The 21,974-nt window shown below is 33.7% G+C and overlaps 2 protein-coding genes across 11 annotated transcripts; one reads left to right on the top strand and one right to left on the bottom strand.

The window, feature by feature from the left end:
- Positions 1 to 1,451: 1,451 nt before the first annotated feature.
- On the bottom strand, positions 1,452 to 9,494 carry LOC148312886 (NF-X1-type zinc finger protein NFXL1). Of its 10 annotated transcripts, none has more exons than XM_088271434.1 (14): positions 8,958 to 9,131; positions 8,288 to 8,660; positions 7,532 to 7,773; positions 7,306 to 7,442; positions 7,037 to 7,219; positions 6,805 to 6,955; positions 6,431 to 6,693; positions 6,118 to 6,348; positions 5,702 to 6,045; positions 5,429 to 5,618; positions 5,148 to 5,348; positions 4,218 to 4,454; positions 3,973 to 4,101; positions 1,452 to 2,502 (listed from the first exon to the last, which is right to left on the bottom strand). In XM_088271434.1, exons 3-14 carry the CDS (start codon positions 7,758 to 7,760, stop codon positions 2,221 to 2,223), a joined length of 2,577 nt encoding a protein of 858 aa, XP_088127560.1. In that variant the 5' UTR covers positions 7,761 to 7,773; positions 8,288 to 8,660; positions 8,958 to 9,131; the 3' UTR covers positions 1,452 to 2,220. The 10 variants fall into 10 exon arrangements, with proteins under 10 accessions (XP_088127560.1, XP_088127588.1, XP_088127578.1 ...); XM_088271462.1 differs by having other exon boundaries at positions 8,288 to 8,493; XM_088271452.1 differs by having other exon boundaries at positions 8,288 to 8,493; positions 8,964 to 9,131.
- Positions 9,495 to 10,209: 715 nt separating this feature from the next.
- On the top strand, positions 10,210 to 21,820 carry LOC148312885 (N(G),N(G)-dimethylarginine dimethylaminohydrolase 1). Its single transcript, XM_088271200.1, has 5 exons — positions 10,210 to 10,578; positions 15,823 to 15,925; positions 16,395 to 16,492; positions 16,973 to 17,200; positions 19,620 to 21,820. Exons 1-5 carry the CDS (start codon positions 10,324 to 10,326, stop codon positions 19,728 to 19,730), a joined length of 795 nt encoding a protein of 264 aa, XP_088127326.1. The 5' UTR covers positions 10,210 to 10,323; the 3' UTR covers positions 19,731 to 21,820.
- The last annotated feature ends 154 nt before the right edge of the window (positions 21,821 to 21,974 follow it).

Here is a 21,974-nt window from a genome sequence, read left to right as displayed (position 1 = left end):
TTTAAAATGTAATGGTCGAGTTTCATAATAATTTAACATTATAGTTACATTTATAAAGAAAAGTTACCACATCAATGTGTGTGCATGGAAAGGATTTGTTTTTAAATTGATGACATTGATAAGTGCAAAATTGGAATAAATATATTTTTAATTAAATTAAGTAATAATTCCATGCATTGATAATTATTAATTTTAAAGGTGGTATGTAAGAGGTCCACTTCGAATGAAAAATATTTTAGCTTTATAATTGTTTAGAATAGACCAAGGGTGGAGAACCTTTTTATTTCTAAAGCCCATATTTATTTATCCCATTCAACATAAGGCCGCAGTAAAAAAACCTTGACACCTTGCTATATACCAAATATTTGTTATTCACAATAGAAATTAGTAAATATATTATTAGATTAAAACCAATATTTTTAGCTTTTCCACTTTTTTTATTTGACCAGCGACCGGGTTTCGTCGTTACCGACATCATCAGACTGGTGGGAGGCTATACAAATTGTTATGTTATATATAAAACAAGGCAGGTTTTATATATAACATAACAATTTGTATAGCCTCCCACCAGTCTGATGATGTCGGTAACGACGAAACCCGGTCGCTGGTCAAATAAAAAAAAATGGAAAAGCTAAAAATAATGGTTTTAATATAATAATATATTAAAAATGCAACTCCATCACGAAGTGTCAGTGGATAATATAAATCTATTAGAAATTAGTAAAAACGCTATAAAATAACTTTTAATGAAAATGCACACATACAAATCAAATTTAATATTATTATTATAAAAAGTTTAACATGTCGCTCACTCCTTTCAAAAACGTCATAAATCAAAAATCGTCCATTTTCAGTTGTATATGTTTTCGGAACGCCCAGAATATGTAATATATCCCAGCAAAAGAGGCATATTTTAAACATAATATTTACCCGCTATAAGGCAGAAAAGGTTGTTTTTGCATTTTGAAGAAAAGGCATTGTTTAATTATGTTTTTAAATATACTAAATATTTTTCAAATGGAGAAAAAACCTTCAGTTTTTACCTAAAAAGATCTGTTACAAAGTAAAAATTTCAATAAGTGGCTTGATATTTATTTTTAATACATTTAATTATATTTTTAAACTTTAAAAACATTCTCCTGAAAAATCAGGTTTTTTGATTTATGACGTTCTTGAAAGGAGTGAGCGATGTGTATGTTATACAAATGTATATTATATAATCCTTTGACTATTTTTTGAGTTTTGCAGACACAGACATATGGAAGCTGAATCTTTATATAAAAAGAAGTTTTTATTAAAATTGTTTTTTAAAATTGGTACAAGCCAAAAGGTTGTATCAAAGTAGTCGATGGGCCGCATACGACCTTAAGGGTAAGGGTTCTCTACCCCTGGTTTAGACTATCGTGCACAATATCCCGGGTTCAATTCCCAATAAGAAAAAGATATTAAAGTGAATTTAAATTTTTAATTTAATTTGAAATGATCACCCATCTTCATGTATCAATGATCAGATTGCAAATGTACCAGCCAAATACAGTACCCTGCGCAGCATTGGGTCAATGGTTGGATGTAACTGCAAATTTGGCAAGTATATTGTGGTAATAAACAAGTTGGTCTCTGTCTAACATGTCCACCTCCATAGTGTAGTGGTCAGCGCATTTGGCTACCATGCTGGAGGTCCTGAGTTCGATTCCCAGGGGGCTTAAAATAAATGTGACTTTTTATTATCATGTTTATTTCATATTACCCTGAATCGCAGGGTTGATCACCTTTTCTCCGTTTATGCGTCAATTTATGTATGCATTTCAATTGCCTCGAATGAATTTGAAATGCATTGTGTCGGCCACCAGTAGCTTACATTGGCAGTCATTAACCAAAATAACACTACTTCTATATGATGCAGTGCCCTATGAACCATTGAGTTCTTATAAGGGTTTATAAAAACATGAGGATAAAACGAAATAATGCCGGTAATATTATTTAAAACATTAGCATTAATTTTCCGAACAGCTATAGAACCAATTTGATCAAATCAAACTTTAGCATTTATTTTCCAAACAGCTACAGAACCAATTTGATTAAATCAAACTTGAGCATTCATTTTCAAATAGCTGAGCAACTGATTTGACTAAATCAAACTCTAGAATTAAATTCCCAAATAGCTACAGAACAGATTTGATCACAAATGGTGATAATTGCTTGAATTAAGAATGTTAATGTTTATTTAAAGTAAAGTATCAGGAATAAAGCCACAAAAACAACCAATACTGACAATACCAGAAAGCGGTACTGTGTCCACAAAGATGTTTGGGTTTCATTTTGAATGACTTTCCGCTGTTTGTATTTCTTTTTACCAAACTTTTTCTCAAAGTTAGCCATTTCCCTCTCATTTTTAGTTTGCTCTTCTTGTCGCTTCTTATTTTCTTCTTCTTGTTTAGCGAGTATGTTTTCCGCTTTCTTTATTTCACAAACATCGTCACATGGAATTATAACTTCTGACACCTAAAACAAGTGTTCACTTATTGTAAAAGAATGTATTCCTGGTATAATAAAAATTGAGGGAAAAATTTAAGCGTAATTTCAATTATAACGGAAACTATGGTCACAAAATGCAAGCTAAATTTGTGTTTTAGAATCTGTTACTATTATTATAAAATCAATAACCTTGATGTGTGGCATTTTTAGTCTGGCCGAAAATTCAGTTGCTATACAGATAAAAGTAAATTATTATTTTTTTAAATAAATATTCTTTAACAAATTGCAACGAATATACCTGAAGCCTGAAGTCACGGTCAGCTCAGGTATAGGACCATTGTCTGCAAGGGTCGAGCCAGACGGATGGAAATTTCCATGCCAGGGGTTGACCTGGCAACTATCTTCCCCTTCCTCTAGGCGTTTTTATGGCCCTCAGCCCGGAGACGATCCTCGGGCCGATTTCGCAAAAAAGTCGGCGTCCGAAGCCCCTTGCGGCTGGACGTATTGTTTCGCGAGCTCCCCGGTTTTAAACCGGGGAGGCTAAGTTTAAATAAAACGTCGGTGTCCTTAGCCCCTTGCGGCTGGACGTGTTGCTTCGTGAGCTCCCCGGTTTGAAACCGGGGAGGTAAAGTTCAAATAAAATTAAATTGTTGTTGTTGTTCAAACTAAACTAAACTAAGTTGTCAAGTGTAAGTGAATGTTGTGAAGTGACGACGGGGCGGTGCATCATTGTGGCTGATTGCCGGCCTCTTGCGGACCGTCAGGAGGACGCTCCGCAGCGCATCACGTAGGTGACCTGGGGCGAGTCATCCGGTATTTCCTCTTCGATACGCGGATTACGCCCAGCGCCTCGACGTGATCGCCGCTCTTCTCTCTCCCGCCGGCCGCCTCATCAGCACAAGGGATGTCACACCGCCCCCGCGTTGGGCCACTTTCGCGGCCTCGCACACGGCCCCTTGCGCCCTTCGTGTTGGGCAACTTTCGCGGCCTCGCACACGGCCCCTTGCGCCCCCCTTCCGCGGGCCTGTCTCCAGGAAACCTTGGCTGCGTCGTCCTGCCGACGCCGCCCCGCGAGTGTTAGTGTCGTCGATGTGACATTAAGTGGTTTAGATATAAGGTAATTTTTAAGCGTTAATTAAGTCAGTTATAATTATGTTTAGTGTAGGTTAAGTTATATATAAAGGACAATTAGTTTTTAAGAGTGTCTAGTTTTAAGGTTATACTGGTGGGTTTTTTTTTTGTTTTGTTTCAATTAATAAATCGATGAAGATAGAAGTGTCATAGAGTTTCAATTAATCCCGGCCTACTTGACCCCTGCCTCCAGCACCTTTTTCTCCGTTTTTCCTATAAAAATCTCACTGCTGCTGAGGCGGGTGTGTCAACCTCTTCAAAATATTTATTTAACAAACATATGTTTTTAAAATGAATGGTAAATATTTACACTGTAGAGCCTAAATAGTATATTAGAACACTGGTAGTAAAAAAAATGTTTCTTACCAAATGACACTGTATATCTTTTTTGATTCTACGACATGAACAGTAGACTTTTGATTTTCTTGTGCAAATTTCATCCGTTGGACAGTCTCCGGAATGGCATGTGGAGTGACATCGATGACCACATTTCAACTGAAAAATTTAATAAATTGATAGTTAATATTTGTACAAGTCAGTATGATGGATTGAGCAGATAGCAAAATATAATTATCTGAGATAAGTATGTGAAAATATGATTATTTACTTACTAAACGGATACACTGTTGTTGGCAAGAGAGACTTTGTTCTTTCTTGGCGGCATCGGTTAAAGTAAAAATGTTACATTGTAGGAATAGCTCGGTGAGTCCGCAGTGACAAGTTCTCTTGAGGAACTGGTTGCACGGGTCACACGGCTTCGGGTGACAGCGCTTTGTGCATGGATGGGTACAACCAGAAGGTCGAGGTAAACTGCACTGATTTATGCATTTTTCGCATTCCACCAAGACCTAAAGACAAATTAAAAATTAAAAACAGTATTGACAACCCTAATGTATGGAAGTGAAGCATGGTTTGGTAAAAGGATGAAAGTATACTGAATGCAGTCAAAATGCGATCTCTCAGTACAGCAAAACCAAGCATGACAGATGTTCAAATGATGAAATAAAAAAAGAATGCAAGGGATAAGCATTATTGATCAAATTAAGAAATGTGTGTTTGGATATATGGAACGAATGAACGAAAGAACTAACAGCGAAACCAATTTATGAGGTGGACGTAGTTGGAAATGGATTAAGAGTTGGTATAATCGAGTATTACAAATACTTGAAAGAGGTCAGGTCAGGAGTTAGAATAATCGACAGGTATGTATGAGGAGATTGTTTGCAAAGACAGATTGGTGTGTCGTTCTATACTTTACACATGCTGATGGATACCAAATTTTACTGCGATAAACAGTTTGTGGTAGAATGGAAAAACCCAGAAAATAGTTTAATTATCCTTGCTACACATGTACTTGTTTGTAAAGCTCTTTGCACGCCTCTCCCAAAAACCTGATACACACTCTTACTGCCCTCAAGAGACTGCATGGGATTTCAGTGGTATTGAATACTAAATGAAACTAAATAACTCAAAACCAGGAATCCTGTTGTGTCCAGGACACATTTTCAGTATAATTTCTTTAATGTAAAGTTTTTTCTTACTTCAGATGATTTCTCATCAGGAACTGAATGACATTCCTTAGAGCAGTTGTGGTTAGTGCAAGGTAAAGGACGTCCGCATTTCCTGCCGCACGATGATGTACGGGCCAAATGACACGGGAATTCAGTTTCTTCATGGAAACCAAGACAGAATTTTTTCACAGGCATTTTACACGGTGGACATGGCAAGGCCCTAACTTCAACCTGAAAGTAAACATAAATTTAGAGAATCTTTATTATTTACTCCTCCTATACAATGGATAATGTTGATCTGGTAAACTTACCTTCGGCAGCTGTATTTCACATGGAGTGTCAGCTTTAGTAGTGGTGACAATTGGAACACACTTGTGGCATGTAACTACGCACTGATGTCCGCAAAAAAGTTGAGTTCCACATTTTTCTTTGCATTGCGGACACGATCCAAAATGACACCTGTGTATATTTTCTTTGTCATGGCCACAACCACTTGGTATTCTGAAAACATAATAAAATATACATTGACGGATGTAAAAAAATAAAAAAAATATACAATACACAATTCATGTAAGTGAATATACCTGCAGTTGTAATAACATTTTGGCGGTTTTGTTTTTTTTTGCCTTCCACATGGAACGTTGTAAAACGTACGATTGCAACGGCAAAATACTTTGGCAGTTAGTGCACATGGATAGCAAGGTCCGCGGTGACACACCGACATGCACTTGTGTTTCCCACATTGCAGAATCCTGCCACAAACCTTGTCGCACGGGAGACAGTCTCCGGAGCAGCATTTCTTGTTACAAGGATGCCGACCACAATCCTTTACATTCTTGCACTTTGTGTCACACATATACTGCTTGCTACACGGTAGTTGCTTGGTATGTAGCTCGCAGCGACACTTTTTATCGACCAACACTAAGCACTGAAAAATTACAATAAACTAAGCAATATGACATTATTTGTGCAAAAAAAGATTGGTGACCAAAATATATACCTGAGGACATTTGTCTTTATGACATTTATGCGGACATGTGTGTCTTTCACAGTCTAGGACTTTATTGCAACTGCCACCGCAGGAAGAAACTTCGTTCGGGCAGGTGACTTCCTTTTTTATAGCACCGCATGGACATTTTTGTAACCCGGTAAAGGGACACTGTCCGCAGGTTGTTGAATGGCAAACTTGCTCACAAGTATGGTAGCCGCAAGCTAATTTCTTCCTGCACACCTACAAAAAGGTAATCAAGTCTTTAGAATTTCTTTCTCAATAATAAATCTGATATTTTAAAAGAAATCGCAAAGTATATTACCTTATTACATTGCCAAGTTGACTTAGAACATAGAATCTTATCAATCTGACTTTTGCATTGGCAAGATTGTTCTTTAAACAGAGAACATGGGTCACATTCACCACTGTGGCATTTCTTGCTGCATTTATGCTTGTTGCAATCCAGCAACTTGTTGCATGTTTGATCACAGCACCAGTTGGATACGCTACATCGGACAGGCTTTGGTGCAGATTGTTTGCAATTGCAAGGTAAATTAACCATCTTTGGGCAAGGTGGACATGGTCCTGAAAGAAAAGATCAATTAATATTGTCTATAGAAAACATTTTCTGTAATACAAGTTATAATTAATCACCATAATTGATTTGTTTGTAATGACAAGAGTATTATAACATACCTGGATGGCATAGTAAAAGGCAACGATGGCTGCATTGTTGTAGGAGTGGTTTATTACAAATATCTCCGCAAGAATGAGGGACGGACCAAGGATGGAATTCAGGATCAACCTTTTTCTTACAGAAGCATTCATACTTGTTTGGGACTTGCATCTAAAAAGGAATGTCAAAGTATTATATTTGAATAGCTAAGATTGTAAAGAAAACAACAACAAAAACATTTTTTGTACAAACCTCGTTATAGGGAGATCTGCATTTTGGACAACACCATTGAATTTTCTTGAATGTGTTATCACGAATTGGCAGCTCACCCAAGTTTGGCTCCGTGATTTGAGATTGTTGGTAGATAGTGTCCTTTGCCCACCTCTGTATACACTGAATATGAAAAGCCGTATAGCAGGATTCGCAACTCCATATCTGTGGAAGGTACATATGTAAATTATACATATTCTACCTAATAAAATAACTTCTTAATAAATAATGAAGATTGTAAAAATACTCACTGCTTGTGTTCTCTTAACAGATGCAATGCAAACAAGACATATTGCAGCTCCAGATTGAAAGGAATGTTCCAAAAACTCTTTTGTCCTACCTAAATTAATGTCTTTTAGGCTGGACATAAAATTGACCGTTACAGCATCTGCGTGATAAAATGTACATGTGAAAAAAAAGTATAATTTTTCATCCCAATCATTGCGAACAATCGATTACTAGATCGTTAGTACTAACTCAGGATTTTATTTTCGTCCAGGTCTTCTTCATCCGAAGAAGACTCATATTCTTGTATATGGCGTCGTACGGATGCCTGCATTCTGGCACTGGCCTTCTGGAACCTGCTGTTAGTATCCTCACTTGGATGCGAGTGTATTGGGTTTCCACTCGCTTTTTCCTTTTCCGAGGAGCCAATTTTGTCCCTGGCATTTTTATGCCAGGGATTTTTCTTTAATTTATCAGCCATTTAGACGGGTTTTCTAAAAAAGTAAGTATGATGCAAATTTGAGTAAAATCAAATGATAAAACGGTTTAAACACTGTTAAAAAATTTACAATATAAAAGAACATGTCGCAAAAATATGATACTTATATACTAGGTACTATTAATATAATTCATATGTATTTTAATGAAGATTTATAAAAAAATATATATATTTCAGGAAGTTTCAGGAGATCGCAATAGAACAATATGCTGGCAAATTTTTAATATTACAAAATAATTTTTGAATTACTTTATTCCAGATTCTGATTCATGAATTTCAATACACCTTTTCACTCATTGAAGAGATAAAGAGGTAAATATACAGAGCTTGATAACAACTAAATTAACACATGATGCTAGAAACTAGCCGACGATATTACAATATATAAAATAGAATACAGTACGCGTATTATGTGTTATATATACATATATATATATATATTACTTGTACATTTTACAAGAAAATTATGCTTCTTTTTAGTAAAGTAGTTAGTGATAAAAAAAACTTACATATACTATTCAAGCGTTAGTCTACCCAGACGCTTTCTGAATATTTAAACAATTGCCCTTTCATACAAATTACATATGTTATACAGATTACGCAGAGAATACCATAAACTAAGCTCAACTTGAGGTACACAGTTTACACCCGCATTGTGAGAGTGGGGTGATGCGCATGAGTTGTCACTCGCAATGCACAATGGCTACGTTTGTGACTGGGAAGAGAAGACATCAGTTATGAAATGACTCAACTGACTCAACTACCTTCACACATTTTCTTTGAAAATCTACTCAGTTACAAATGTAAACATTGTGCATTATTTAACAAACAAAAAACAGTAATATATCAAAAACCCAAATGTTTCTGCGTGTTTCCAAAAACCTGTCTCAAAAAAAATAATATAGATTCACATTTACCATACTCAAAAACACTAAACAATAATTGTAATAAATGAAACATATCCAAGACAAAATTTTATTTGATATTTTTCTTATTATCCTTAGTAATTATTCAGTCTAAAAACACTACTATCAACTTTAAAAGTGATGTAGTGAGTAGAGCAAAATGTCGACTATCCATAATATATTAATAATAAGAAAACTGAACTATCAAATGAACAATGAGCACTTCAGGGTAAACTGTATGTGTAACTGTGATGGCAATACAAAAAGGAAATACATTAACCAAACTTAACCAAACAGTGCACTGATACTTCTACAACAAACGGAGATTTAAAACGTTTATTATTATATCAGGTGTAAATCAAGTCAGAAATGTTTTTACGCCTAATATCACCGCGAACGTGACGTGTCACACATGGAGTGAATTATTATGAAAATCTAGAAACAGACTGACTTTATAAAAAAATACATGCGGATGTAATATTTCACAAAAAGGAACAGTTAAATTGTTGCCCTTTTCTTGGGTGTACGTTTTCCGATGTAAAGTTAAAAGAAGAGGAAAATAAATCGATAAATATGTTGCGTGCCTTATGTTCTTTTGCCGCTTTGTAAATCAAAATTAATATTAATAAAAATAAACCTTGGCCGCTGAGTAGACTACGAAGTTCTAATTCATGGTGCTTTAATGCAGCTAATAACTGGGCGCAATATGAATGATATTTTAAACTTCATTCAATTCGACATTCGACAAAAATCTAAAATTGACGGAACGAATCGTGGGCACCGGTCGGCATCAGTCTGTACCATAAACTATGAACTAAAAGTGTTCGAAAAAATACTTATGGGTACCTAACGAGCGAAATAGAATCATTTGGTGCAACAGATTTGGCGTGACAAACCATATCCCCTCCCTTCCGGGTAGGGCAACTTTTTTACTTGCGGAGATACATTCAATTAATGTATTCGTATACATTTTTTGAAAAAAAAAACTGATATGCGAATGGGTAAAAAAATATTTTATTAAAAAATTGATTAACAATATAAAGATGATTTTTTTATGATGTACAATTCATCGACGAGTAAAAACTAAATATAGCAGTATTTACGTAAAATTATTCACTAAATATTTTCAAAATGTAATGGTTAGTCTGGTGTCGATTTTCACCAAAAGAAGAAGAAGAAACAATTCCGTAAAATTGATTCTAAAAAGGCTTCTAAAGAGAAAAAAGGAGAGAATAATTAAATTACAAATGAAATGAAAGTAAACAGAAAAATATATTATTTTCCATTATTTTTGCTTCTATTTGATGTTGTATTACTGTCTGAACATTTTAAATTACAAGTGAAAAGGGCAGCATAGCTCGAAAAATAATTTTGTACCCAAATTTACAGATTTTAATCTATAATTTATGAAACAGCCATAAACAATAAATAAAAAAATATATATAAAAAAAACAGTACCTACCTTAGGTACCCACTAAGTTTTTTTTTCTATGTATACAATCAACTGTCAGTGGAAAATAAAACAATTATCTTTGGCTTTGGAGTAAATAGGCATTTATAAAAGTGGGTGCGTTCCGATTCGGCATTCTTTACGTTTGAATAATAAGAGATTCGAAGCTTCTGCCGCAAACGCAGTCGCCATGGAGTCAATAGTTTGCACAAATGCGGTGGTCTCTTGCGTAAGTCCCGCCCTGAGCTCGTATTCGTCGGTCAATGTGGCAGAGGCGCGTTTGCAGCATGAATCGCTGGTGAGACTGCTGAGGGAGCTGGGTCTCGAGGTTATGGAGCTGCCGGCGGACGATTGCGGAGAGAGCGTCTTCATTGGCGACACGGCCTTCGTCCTCAACGGGACCGCTATCATGGGCACTCCGGCTGAACCGCAACGCCAAAAGGATGTGGGTAAAATGCGTACATTAAACAAAACATTAAAAATTAATTTCTACCAAATATATGCATACAAAAAGTCCATACTCATTGCTTGTTTATTGCTATTCAATTTTATTAAATTTTATTCGACAAAAAAAATAATTTATACAAAACAAACAATATTCAAGGCGTATATATTAAAAGTAAGCAAGAAGTCTTAAAGGTGTAGAAGAATCCAGCCTCGGAAAACTCCTTCGGACATATGGAACAGGTCAATATCCAATGTGATAATGTTTAACATAGCGGTAGCTCTTCCTACAGGCATAACCATCGACAGGTTTGTCCTGTATGTAGAAATGTGAAACAATCTATGCCGACGCTGTCTTAGCTAACTATACCCTGTTGAGGGAGGGTCTACGTCTTCTCTAGCATCAAATGCTTCTATCGACATCTGTCACGCAGTCCACTCGCGAATGTCTATTTTGGATCCACCTTTCGGTATCATTGCTGCTATGATCTTCTAATGCTCTAATTACGAGTCAAATCACTTAATTATTTTCAAATCCTCTCCTTGCTTAGTATAATAATGCTTTTACCACACAAACTTGAACTAACTATATGTCACTTAAGTCAGCCAATACCAGGTCACAAGCCCTGGAATACGTTGACTTCCATATTCTCAAAAAGATGCTGCCTCTCTATAGAGAAATCAAATATACCTTACATTTTTGTATTAGAATATTTTATGTTTTACTAGATGTTTTTCTTTTTTAAATTTTAACTAATTTTATTTAAACATTTTATAACTATCTGAAATCTTTTATCACAAAAATTCCATTCTTCATATAGATCCACATCTCGAGTTATGATCCCGTGGTTAGTGTCACAGTCTCAGCTTCAAGATTCTAGGTTCAACCTGGTGTTTAAAAGTAGGAATCGAGCTGTTCTGCCTCAACTTGATTCCTATTTTGGAATTGGAATATTTCTGTATGTCATATGAACACTAATTAAAATTTTGCGAGAGTCCTGTAAAGTTAAAATAATCTTCTTCTTCCACTTGGTGTAGGCCTTGTGGCCTGTTTTTAAGATGGATTAGCCTCCCCCGATGTTGATTCCCAGTTGTCAATCCATCTCTTTAGTGGTCTGCCCGGGAATCGTCTATCTTTGGGTTAGCCATGCAGTGCAATGTGGGGAAGTCTGGATGGTTCCATTCTCCTCGCATACAATTGTCTTCCCCACCTAACGACATCTTGGATCTCGCATATTTCTCTTATCCCGGTGCTTCTTATTCTATCTTGTAGACTCTTGCCAGATATGCTCCTTAGAGTCTTCATTTCTGACACTCTTAGCGCATTTTTTGTTACTGCGGTGTCCACTCTGCATTCGATCCCATGTCATGAAAATGACATATGGGAACAAATATTTAAGGGCGTTAATACCCTTAAATATTTGTTCAATCAAATAATTATTTTTGGAATGTCACTTGATAAATGTGAATAACATACATCTAACTTAAATAAATTCATTTCAAATGTAAATGGACGACCAAATTTAGTTGTTTGTATATGTATTGGTTTTTTTGGGAGCGGCTTTCAAATTGTGAATCAATTATTTTTATCTGGCCTAAATTCAGTGATTTGACCTTGCCATCTTCACTTCGGCATTCAACCAATTGAAAACAACATTGTGTTGATATATCCTACGCAAGCATTCTGACTACGAATCTGATTATAAAGTCTCCAATTGAATAAAATAGCATTCTAAAAAAATTCAAATTTTGATTATAAATTCAGAAATTATTATGAGACCGTTAACTGTTTGGTTGGGGCTGTGCAATGTCTCGAGTGTGAAATTAGGGGAAGTAGATAATTTTATCCAGACTATTTGTCAAATTGAAAAAATCAATTGAAACAGGACACATAGTTTATATTTGAAATGTCATAAAAAAAATAGATATGACAATTTTTCAGTGATTATCTGTATTTTTATTATTATTGATATCTCAACATAGATGTAGGAGAATATTAAAGTCTAGGCGTTTACATGGCTTACGACCTGTCATTGGCTGATTTAAGTAATCACTTTATACACCGTGTAACATTCACTATTCCTCATTATTGACAACTACACTTCTCAAATTTCGGAAGTTATATTTATGCCTCAATTGAAAAGATTTAGTATATTTTACTTCATCGGCGACATCTATGGTTGAAATTATTAAGTTCTATCAGCAGAAACCTTCATGAGATGTATGTAAGATTCTCCCCGAATTATTTCACATAGTTGGAGATGTCCGAAAATATAATTTTTGATATTTTAAAAATTGTTTTATAGGCAAGTTTTTTTTAAAAATTTTACAATATTTATAGTGTCCAAATTTTCGCTCACGAATACTGAATTTGCTTCACTTTATTGAGTTATATGTATCAATAATTTTTATTGAAATCTCCAAAAAAATTTAATCCCAGATTGTACTTGTACCGACCTAGTTACATACGTCAGTCTATGTTACCACACCCATATTATCTCTTTCACCATCGTTGGTAGGTTAATTAAGGTTAACTAATGATTATAGAATGGTTAACATCACTAGATTTACACATGTACATCGAGAACATTTATGTTTACTATTAAAATTAGTTTCTAACTTTCAGTTTTATGTTGATGCTTTACACATATTTAATTTGATTCACCTACATATATTGATCTAAATGAAAATGTGGTTTTAAACAATTTTTTACAAAAAAGTAAAGCTCTGGGATGTACATGTTACGCATTTCCCTTTTTCATTTTCTGGATACTCATTTGTACTTACTACTGCCACTACTACCATCACGCCGTTTCCGTGCAGGGGTAGGCAGACAGAATAGAATGTCACACTCTTCTGACCTGATATACACTCCTAGCTTCCTTCACATCTATATATGTAGTCATGCATGCCATTCGGTTACGAAGACTTTTGGGACGACCTGATTTAAGGTTCTAATTGATCTGGTCATGCCTAGTCTTTATTGGCCGTCCTGTTCCTGAGAAATTTTACGGGAGTTATTATAGTTATATAGAAAGATTGGTCATTCGTACACTGGAACCTCTCATAACGAGGATAATTTGTTGCAGAATCTTACTCGTTAAGCAAAACATTTTATCAAAACGTTTTGACTAGCGCGGAAGTCCCGGCTCACAAGTGAATGTCGTGAATTTTGTGCCCTTTCTCTGTAACTCATTATTTTTATTTTTTTATTTTATTTTATTTGTTCGGGAATTTATTTTATTTTATTTGTTCGGGAGTTGTACAGCTTTACATATAAAAAAAATATACAATAAACAATAGTTACATTAACAATAATAAACATTACATTACATTAACAAAAATAGTTACTTTAAAAAAAAAACCATTTAAACAATTCCACATTTCGCTCACTCGTTTCAAGAACATCATAAATCAAAAAACTTGATTTTTCAGGAGAACGTTTTTAAAGTTCAAAAATTTAACACAATGTATTAAAAATAAATATCAAGCCACTTATTGAACTTTTTTCTGAGCAACAGATATTTTTAGGTAAAATCTGAAGGTTTTTTCTTCATTTGAAAAATATTTAGTTTATGTAAAAAAATAATTAAACAATACCTTTTCTTCAAAATGAAAAAACAACATTTTCTGCCCTGTAGCGGGTAAATATTAAGTTAAAAATATGATTCTTTTTCTGGGGTATAGTACATTTTCTAGGGATTCTGAAAACATGCATAACTGAAAATTGTCAATTTTTGATTTATGACGTTCTTGAAAGGAGTGAGCGATTTATGTTATAACTATTAAAAAATATTGAGAGACTTTTGCTTGTTAAGGGAGCAACTTTGTCACAAATTTCTTTGCTTGTTATGCAAATTAATCAATATGAGAGGTTCCACTGTATTTCTTTCCTGAAAATCTGTGAGCAACAAACACAGTGATTTCATCCATGGAATAGCATTATCAGGGAAAATGTAATCCAAATATACTCGCAGATCATTATTAGACACGGCACGACATAAAAAAGGATGTTCTTCTAGCAAAATATTTAATTAGTATATTTCGCTCACTCCTTTCAAGAACGTCATAAGTCAAAAATCGTCAATTTTCAGTTGTGCATGTTTTCGGAATGCCCAGAAAATGTACTATATCCCAGCACAAGCGGCATATTTTTAACTTAATATTTACCCGTTACAGGGCAGAAAGTGTTGTTTTTGCGTTTTGAAGAAAAGGTATTGTTTAATTGTTTTTTAAAAAAATACTAAATATTTTTCAAATGGAGAAAAAACCTCCAGGTTTTACTTAAATAGATCTATGGAACAGTAAAAATTTCAATAAGTGCCATGGTATTTATTTTTAAAACATTGTATTATATTTTTAAACTTTCAAAACGTTCTCCTGAAAAATCAAGTTGTTTGATTTATGACGTTCTTGAAAGGAGTGAGCGATTTATGTACACATTTTCTCAAAAAAACTGATATGCGGATGAGTTAAGGGAATTAATCAAATACACTTCTCGAGCAAAAAACGCACAATTTATTCAGGTGTCTGGTTCATATGGCTCACTCCCTTCAACAACGTCATAAATAAAAAAACATGATTTTTCAGGAGATCGTTTTTAAAGTTTATAAATATAATACAATGTATTAAAAAATATCAAGCCACTTTTTGCTGTGCGACAGATCTTTTTAGGTAAAACCTGAATGTTTTTTCTCCATTTGAAAAATATTCAGTATATTTAAAATAATAATTAAACAATACCTTTTTTTCAAAATGCAAAAACAACACTTTGTACCCTGTAGCAGGTAAATATTAAGTTAAAATATGCCACTTTTTCTGGAATATATGTAGTACATTTTCTAGGCATTCCGAAAACATGCACAACTGAAAATTGTCGATTTTTGATATATGACGTTCTTGAAAGGAGTGAGCGATATGTAGAATGAAATCATTCTGATATAGATGGTATTTTAATATATTATGATTCTTCTCCATCTCATTCCTCATTACTGAGGGTCGTGACCCTTGTCGAAGCAATGACTCTTCTCCAGTTATCCCTTGAATATATTATGATTTAACACATTATGAATATTATGATTATAATATATTAAATCCCCATTTTTGCTTCTGGCACCTAACTAATTCTTAAATTACCACAAAATTATATTATATATATTACATGTCATATTTAGCATAATAAAAGCAAATGTAGCTGTGTGATGAATACTGAATGGATAATGTTTTGATTTGTATTTTTTTATAGATTGATAATGTTCGAGCGCTTCTGAGGAAAAAATATAACATAGCTACTGTTGATGTTTTGGAGAAAGGTGGTAAACTTGATGGTGGAGATATTCTTTTTACAGGTATTTTTTTATTATATTTTTTATTTAAAAATGAAAAAAAAAACAATATAACCCAACAGAAAGTGTGGCAAAATATTACGGAGAATCTCTTTTTACTGTTAAGTTGGTTTCATTGATTTTTTTCTTGCGTTTTTACATTATAAAGAACGTATTTGTGATCAATCATATAATAAAATCAACATAACAAATTATATAGAAACACACTTAAAGATTGATTAATGTCTTCAACATGTATATTAGAGCTGTTTGAGTTCTAAATTGATTGTAGTACTCTTAAGGTTATCCTTAATGCACTGTCACCGGATCATCATCGTCTTCTTCCAATTTTTACGGAGTTCCACTCTTATCAGTACTGTGTTGCCAACACCTTGCCTTTGAAATTGGAATACTCTAGTTGAGGCGATGGTGATATGGTGCCGAGGGGGAAAGTGTGCAGTGACATTCATGCATCAAACATTTTCTTTTTTAGGTCGAGAATTTTTCATAGGACTATCGAAATGGAGTAATGAGCTCGGTGCCAGGGCTGTAGCAGAAGCGTTTCCAGAGTATCCCTGTACTCCTATTAAGGTCATTACATTATATTGTGGGTGCTAGACACTGAAATTCTTAAGCCTAAATCCTATAATAATTTATGTACAGTCTATAAATATGTAAAAAAAATTAAGTATACTCTCAAATACTAACTAGTGTTAAGGTACAGATACACATGCCACTAATAAAGCATTAAATAAGACGAGCGTGCTCTCTAGCGTATACAATTGCTTGAAATAAGCATGCTCGCTTACATACATCAATACTGGCATGCTCATTAGCAAACCTGTTCAAACGCGCTCAGAGCACGCCCTTCCAACCCATGCTTCATATAGCATGTTTGAAAATCGAATGAGTGCTGATTTTTCAGTATGATCAAAAATTAAACGACTGTCCATTTTTAGCATGCTCGAAATGAGCATGTGTATCTAGACGTTTAGTATAACATATTTAACAAATAAAAGTAAAAATATTGATAACTTTTTAAATATAATATAAAATAATATAATTTTCCAGATTCCAGAAAATGGTGGAAAATTAGAGCAATATGTCTCCTTAGCCGGGCCTGATGTGCTTTGTGTCGGGGAGGGGGAAGCAGCTCGTAACATTGTTCGGCGTCTTGCAAATTCTGCATCACACAGCTACTACACACTCACAGTTCCTGAGAATCCGGCAGCCAACTGTCTTTATGTCAACGGAACACTCATCCACAGAGCTATTGAGGAGATTCCACTTTCATTTAAGGTAAAAAAAATGCGTAGTATAAAAATTATTCTCAGAATACAAGTAAGTTTTGTGCTACTTATAATTCTATTTAAAAACTATTATTTTGCGTAGTAAATTAATAAGTGTTGAAAGTTGCTGCTGCTGTTACTTGTCACGAGGGCTTTGTAGGAGCGAGTGTTGCGCGCGATAGTAACCGTTTCCGAGGACATGTGTTGCGCGCCAAGTGACTTTAGTGAGTTTTACCTCATTACGTCTTATACACTTTTGTGGAATGGTTTGGTTATTGATAGTAGCTAGTAGTCTTTGTCGTATGTGACAACGCAACAGCATTGAGTTTTATACCTAATATAACATTTTATACTCTTATTAAGCTTTTTGGGAGTATGGACGTAAATGAACATCAGAGCGAATTTTCCTCAAAGGGGTAACGATGTTAGTGAACGTCAACGTCAGTTGGTATGATGTAACTTATATTGCAATGACATATGTTAATATTTGTATGTAATTTTGTCATAAAATAAAACTTAGAGATGGTGAGTTTTATTAATTTTTTTTTACGTGATTGCTTTCTTCATAATACACAGATTTTGGGAATTATTTTTTTTTTCATGTAAAAAGAACTCACTCCCCAGAGAAAGTTGCACATCAATTATTGTACTTTTGGAAAGGTTAATTTTTTTCAAAGACACTATCCATATAAAAAGCGGAATTTTTATTTGAACTTTTTTTTTTTTAAATTACACTAATACATAAACTAGTTTATGTGTCAGTGTAATTAAAGCATTATAGTGTTAAACAAGAAAAGAGTTTGAAAATAATCATGCAATTTCATACGTAATTCATGGCCTATTGTGTTTTGCAACTTGCAAAAGCAAATATAATTATATGCAAAAACTTGACTGATTTTTTAAATTTGTACGCGGGAAATACAGACCTTTAAATTTCAAAGGAAAGCTCGATGCTGTTTTTACTCCTACTTACATGTGGTCCATAATTTATAAAGTCTGGGTAAGAGTGATATTCTCACTTGTGATGTTTTTCTATTGTCCACTTTAATATTACTGGTTTCCAATGTTGAAACATGACTTTATAATAATTATGAATTTTGTCAGCGATTATGAATATTCGGAACATTTAGTGTTTGAATATATTTATTTATTGCGCCTTGTATGAATTTTATATTTTCTGTAATCATTTATCTTTAACTTTTTTGTTTGCACCATATAACCAGGTGTATGCATAAGTTTTTTTCCAGTTTTCAAGGTAAAAACTATATGTAATTTGAAAGGGAATTTTTTAAATTTTTTATTTCCAAATACTGGCTATCGGCTTCTACACACTTTGCAGGAAGGAGGGAAACCATCCAAGTGATTTCAAGGTGTCTTTCACTGGTTTTGTTTACACAATACCGCTCTAGTCCCACCAGACAAGTATGGTCATCTTGCCGAAGTGATTTCCCCGCTTCGGGTTTTCAAAATAAATCCGAATCCATTTTTTATCACCTGTCTCAATTTGGTACAGAAATTATTTTCCTTTGTGGCATGAAAGCAGCATTTCACAAGTGACTTTTGTGATTTTTCATTTGCCATTCATTAAAATTGTGTTAGACCCATTACCAAGTTTATCAACCTTTCCCATTGCTCGTAAACGTCTGCTGATTTTTTCTTTCACATTTAATGCTTTTGCCAATTCCTTTTGAGTTCCAGTAAGGTCATCATCCAGTTACGCCTGGATTTATTAGTCTTCGTACTTTTGTGGTTTACCAGAGCGTCTTTCCACCGTCTTTCCCATCAAAATTATCATGTTTAAATTATTGAAATCATATCTCACATGTTCTAATCGATGGAGTTTTAGTAGCAGACAATGACTTTCCACAGCCTTTTTATTTTGATGAAAGAAGATGCAATGCGTTCTGCAAATGTTCTTTTTCAGGCACAAAGATTGACATGATCACTGAAGGATACAACACAGACGCTATTGTTTGGTGGACTCAACTTGTGTGTGTTTATAGGTTAATGTCAAATAAACAAACTAACAGTGTCAAAATTTATATGTTGCGTACTGTTTGGTGGCGCCATCTCTTAGTGAAACCAGAAAAGATTTATGCATACACCTGGTATTACAGCTGATGCCATTAGGATTATAGTGTCTTTGTGTGATTATTAATATTAATTTATTTACTAAAAATAAAAAAAGCGTAACTATACCGGATTGCAGGGAATGTAGGCTGTGACAGGTGTAATTGAGATTGTTAATGAGTCTCCAAGGCGGTTTGGCCACTTGGACCGGATTAATAAAGAGCGAAAGAATCATAAAATATCACATGTATCTAAATACTCACATTTTCACAAAGTACTTTACATTTTCACTGACTGCAATAAGTTTAGTTTTGGATGTGCACATTGTGTTCTATATTTTATATTGTGTATTTTCACAGGTGTTCTGTGAGAAGGTGGACTTCTCGAGGCGCTCCATTTGTTTTTCTGAACTCACCAAGATATCATCTGGTCTGACATCGTCTTGCTTGTTAATCAAGAATTGTAAGTAAAGGCTCTAGAAGCAGCTTTCTATTCCAACTTTTATTTCACCAATCTGTATTCTCATTCCACTAAAATTGAAACATTGTTTACATGTGAATGGTCACTGTGTAAATGTTACTCAACTATGAAATTTCGTCAAATACTTTATTACCAAGCCTTGTATACTTTATAATTCAGTGAACATATATATCTCTACAGCTCTGTAGATGCCTAAGAATATTTTTCAATTCAGATTCATTCATATACATACCTCGATTCAAATGTTATCATTTTAAGACGCAAGTATTTTCATCAATATTTGCTTAGTGGAATAAAGATTTTTAATTATCAGAAATACCGTAGATCAGACAAGAAAATAAGTAACAAATATATAATGAGATCTTTTGACTTGGATGTACAGATATAATGATGTTTGTTAAATATTATATAACTATAATTATTAAAGGTCATGAAAAATAGTAATTACTTATACGTACAAATTTCATTTGAACAATTCATTTGAACAACTTTATTCCACCATGTGGAATCTATATGGTTGATAAAATGTTGGTGGAGTAAAGCATACAAGAAAGGGCATATGACCTTGTATGTATGTACATTGATGTACATACGGAGAAGGTTAGGTTGACAAAACTATCTGCGCTGTTAGCTTATATAAATGTACCCTCTTTTTGGTCTAGTCTACTACAATATATAAAGAGAACAAATACTGGTTACGTCCCAAGTCTGGTATATTATTCAAGGAGGTTAGACTATTATTTATACCATGATTGATATTATTTTGTTGATAGTGTCGATGGCAGTATATGTGGTAAAAAATCATTAGATCTTCCATATTAACACTTGTTTTAGTCATATAGATATTTTTTTCAAGAGCGTTCTTCATTTTGAATTTGTATAAACCGAGTTAAGTTTCAAATATGAAATATTTGAGTTGTTTAAAACAAGATTTTGGAACATAGTAACATTCATAAAATGTAAAAGCCTAGTTTTCAATAAGTGAAAAAAACATAGTTTTAACATATTACAAATTAACTTAGTTGATATTATAAAGAGCGACATAAATTTTTCATAGGTAATCATTCTTCCGCAGTAAATCATTAAAAAAACATTTTTATTCATGTAAAAAAAATTGTTCACTCATTATATTTGCAAAGCATATTGTTTATCTATTTTCTGTACTACTCTTGACCTCTTAACTGGTTTGTTAAACAATTTTACTATAAAATGTTAATAGGTTCAACTGAAAAACAAAGTATTTTAATATGTGTGATGTATGTGTTTAGTAAATTGTTGTACCTAATGAATAAAGTGTTAACTAGAGGGTTCCCAGTTTACATGAAAGACATTCATCAAACAATGTTGGATTGTGTAGAATCACCACTTTGTGAGCAAAAGGACTTTTCTACACACAAATAAAGTACCTATTGAACAAATAGCGACATTTGGAATTTGACACATGAATTGAAATTTTGGATTTTAACAATGAAATTTTGGTTTACGATTTGTCCGCAAGCCTACTCACTTTTGTTTCGTTTTCTAAAGAAAACTTTCGACCGCAGCTGCAGGCTCGAGGTTATTTCACTCAGGTAACATATTAATCGCACATCATAAAAAAATAAGAAATATAAACACTCACTTACAATATTTTGATGTTTTATGAATAAGTTTCTCGCGTGTACTAATTTTTTTTTAAAAGTAAACCAAAGTATTATAATTTTACACTGATAAAATACATGATAAAAATCAATATTTTACTATAGTGGTACCAGTGGTAAGCAGAGTTATTCTCTCATAATAAAGCTCGAATGAAAATTTAACAGATGTTACTATAAACCTAAAATATTGTAATATAATAAGCAGAAAACAATCTCCTACTACAGCAGTAGAAATTTTGGTAATTGTGATTAGTTTCCCGCAAACGGCGATTGGCGGACTGAGGTCTGTAAAACTCGCCTCTCGCATAAGATGTGTTAATACATATGTGGCTTATTTATGCACTTACAGATCCAACATTGTGTGAGGTGTCGAAATTGTGAACTGGCTATTATTGCTTCTAGTGTGAAAAACAATATCTATTATCGTAATTAAAAAAAAATACCTTAATCTAAAACAAAAATAAGTGGTTTAATGTTGTGATTTTTCTACATCCTTCTGTATTATAATTATAAAATACTGTTGAATACCTTGCGCTGTGCTTTTTTCGTCTTCTGTCTGTATTTATTTTATCAGTCCAGTTGAAATTCTAAATG

The sequence above is a fragment of the Brachycentrus maculatus genome, unplaced genomic scaffold, assembly GCF_059751285.1.
Source record: "Brachycentrus maculatus isolate JH-2025_06_01 unplaced genomic scaffold, ASM5975128v1 h1tg000029l, whole genome shotgun sequence".
Classification (NCBI taxonomy): Eukaryota; Metazoa; Arthropoda; class Insecta; order Trichoptera; family Brachycentridae; genus Brachycentrus; species Brachycentrus maculatus.
The sequence above is the reverse complement of the archived record's forward strand: the minus strand, read 5'-3'. Positions and strand labels throughout refer to the sequence as shown.

Coding starts and splice junctions, on each gene's coding strand:
- LOC148312886 (XM_088271418.1), bottom strand. CDS start 7,760: ATGGCTGATAAATTAAAGAAAAATCCCTGGCATAAAAATGCCAGGGAC. Junction 7,443..7,531: donor GGACGAAAATAAAATCCTGA/GTTAGTACTAAC, acceptor TTTATCACGCAG/ATGCTGTAACGGTCAATTTT. Junction 6,349..6,430: donor CAACTTGGCAATGTAATAAG/GTAATATACTTT, acceptor ACCTTTTTGTAG/GTGTGCAGGAAGAAATTAGC.
- LOC148312885 (XM_088271200.1), top strand. CDS start 10,324: ATGGAGTCAATAGTTTGCACAAATGCGGTGGTCTCTTGCGTAAGTCCC. Junction 15,926..16,394: donor TGGAGATATTCTTTTTACAG/GTATTTTTTTAT, acceptor TTTCTTTTTTAG/GTCGAGAATTTTTCATAGGA. Junction 16,493..16,972: donor ATCCCTGTACTCCTATTAAG/GTCATTACATTA, acceptor ATAATTTTCCAG/ATTCCAGAAAATGGTGGAAA.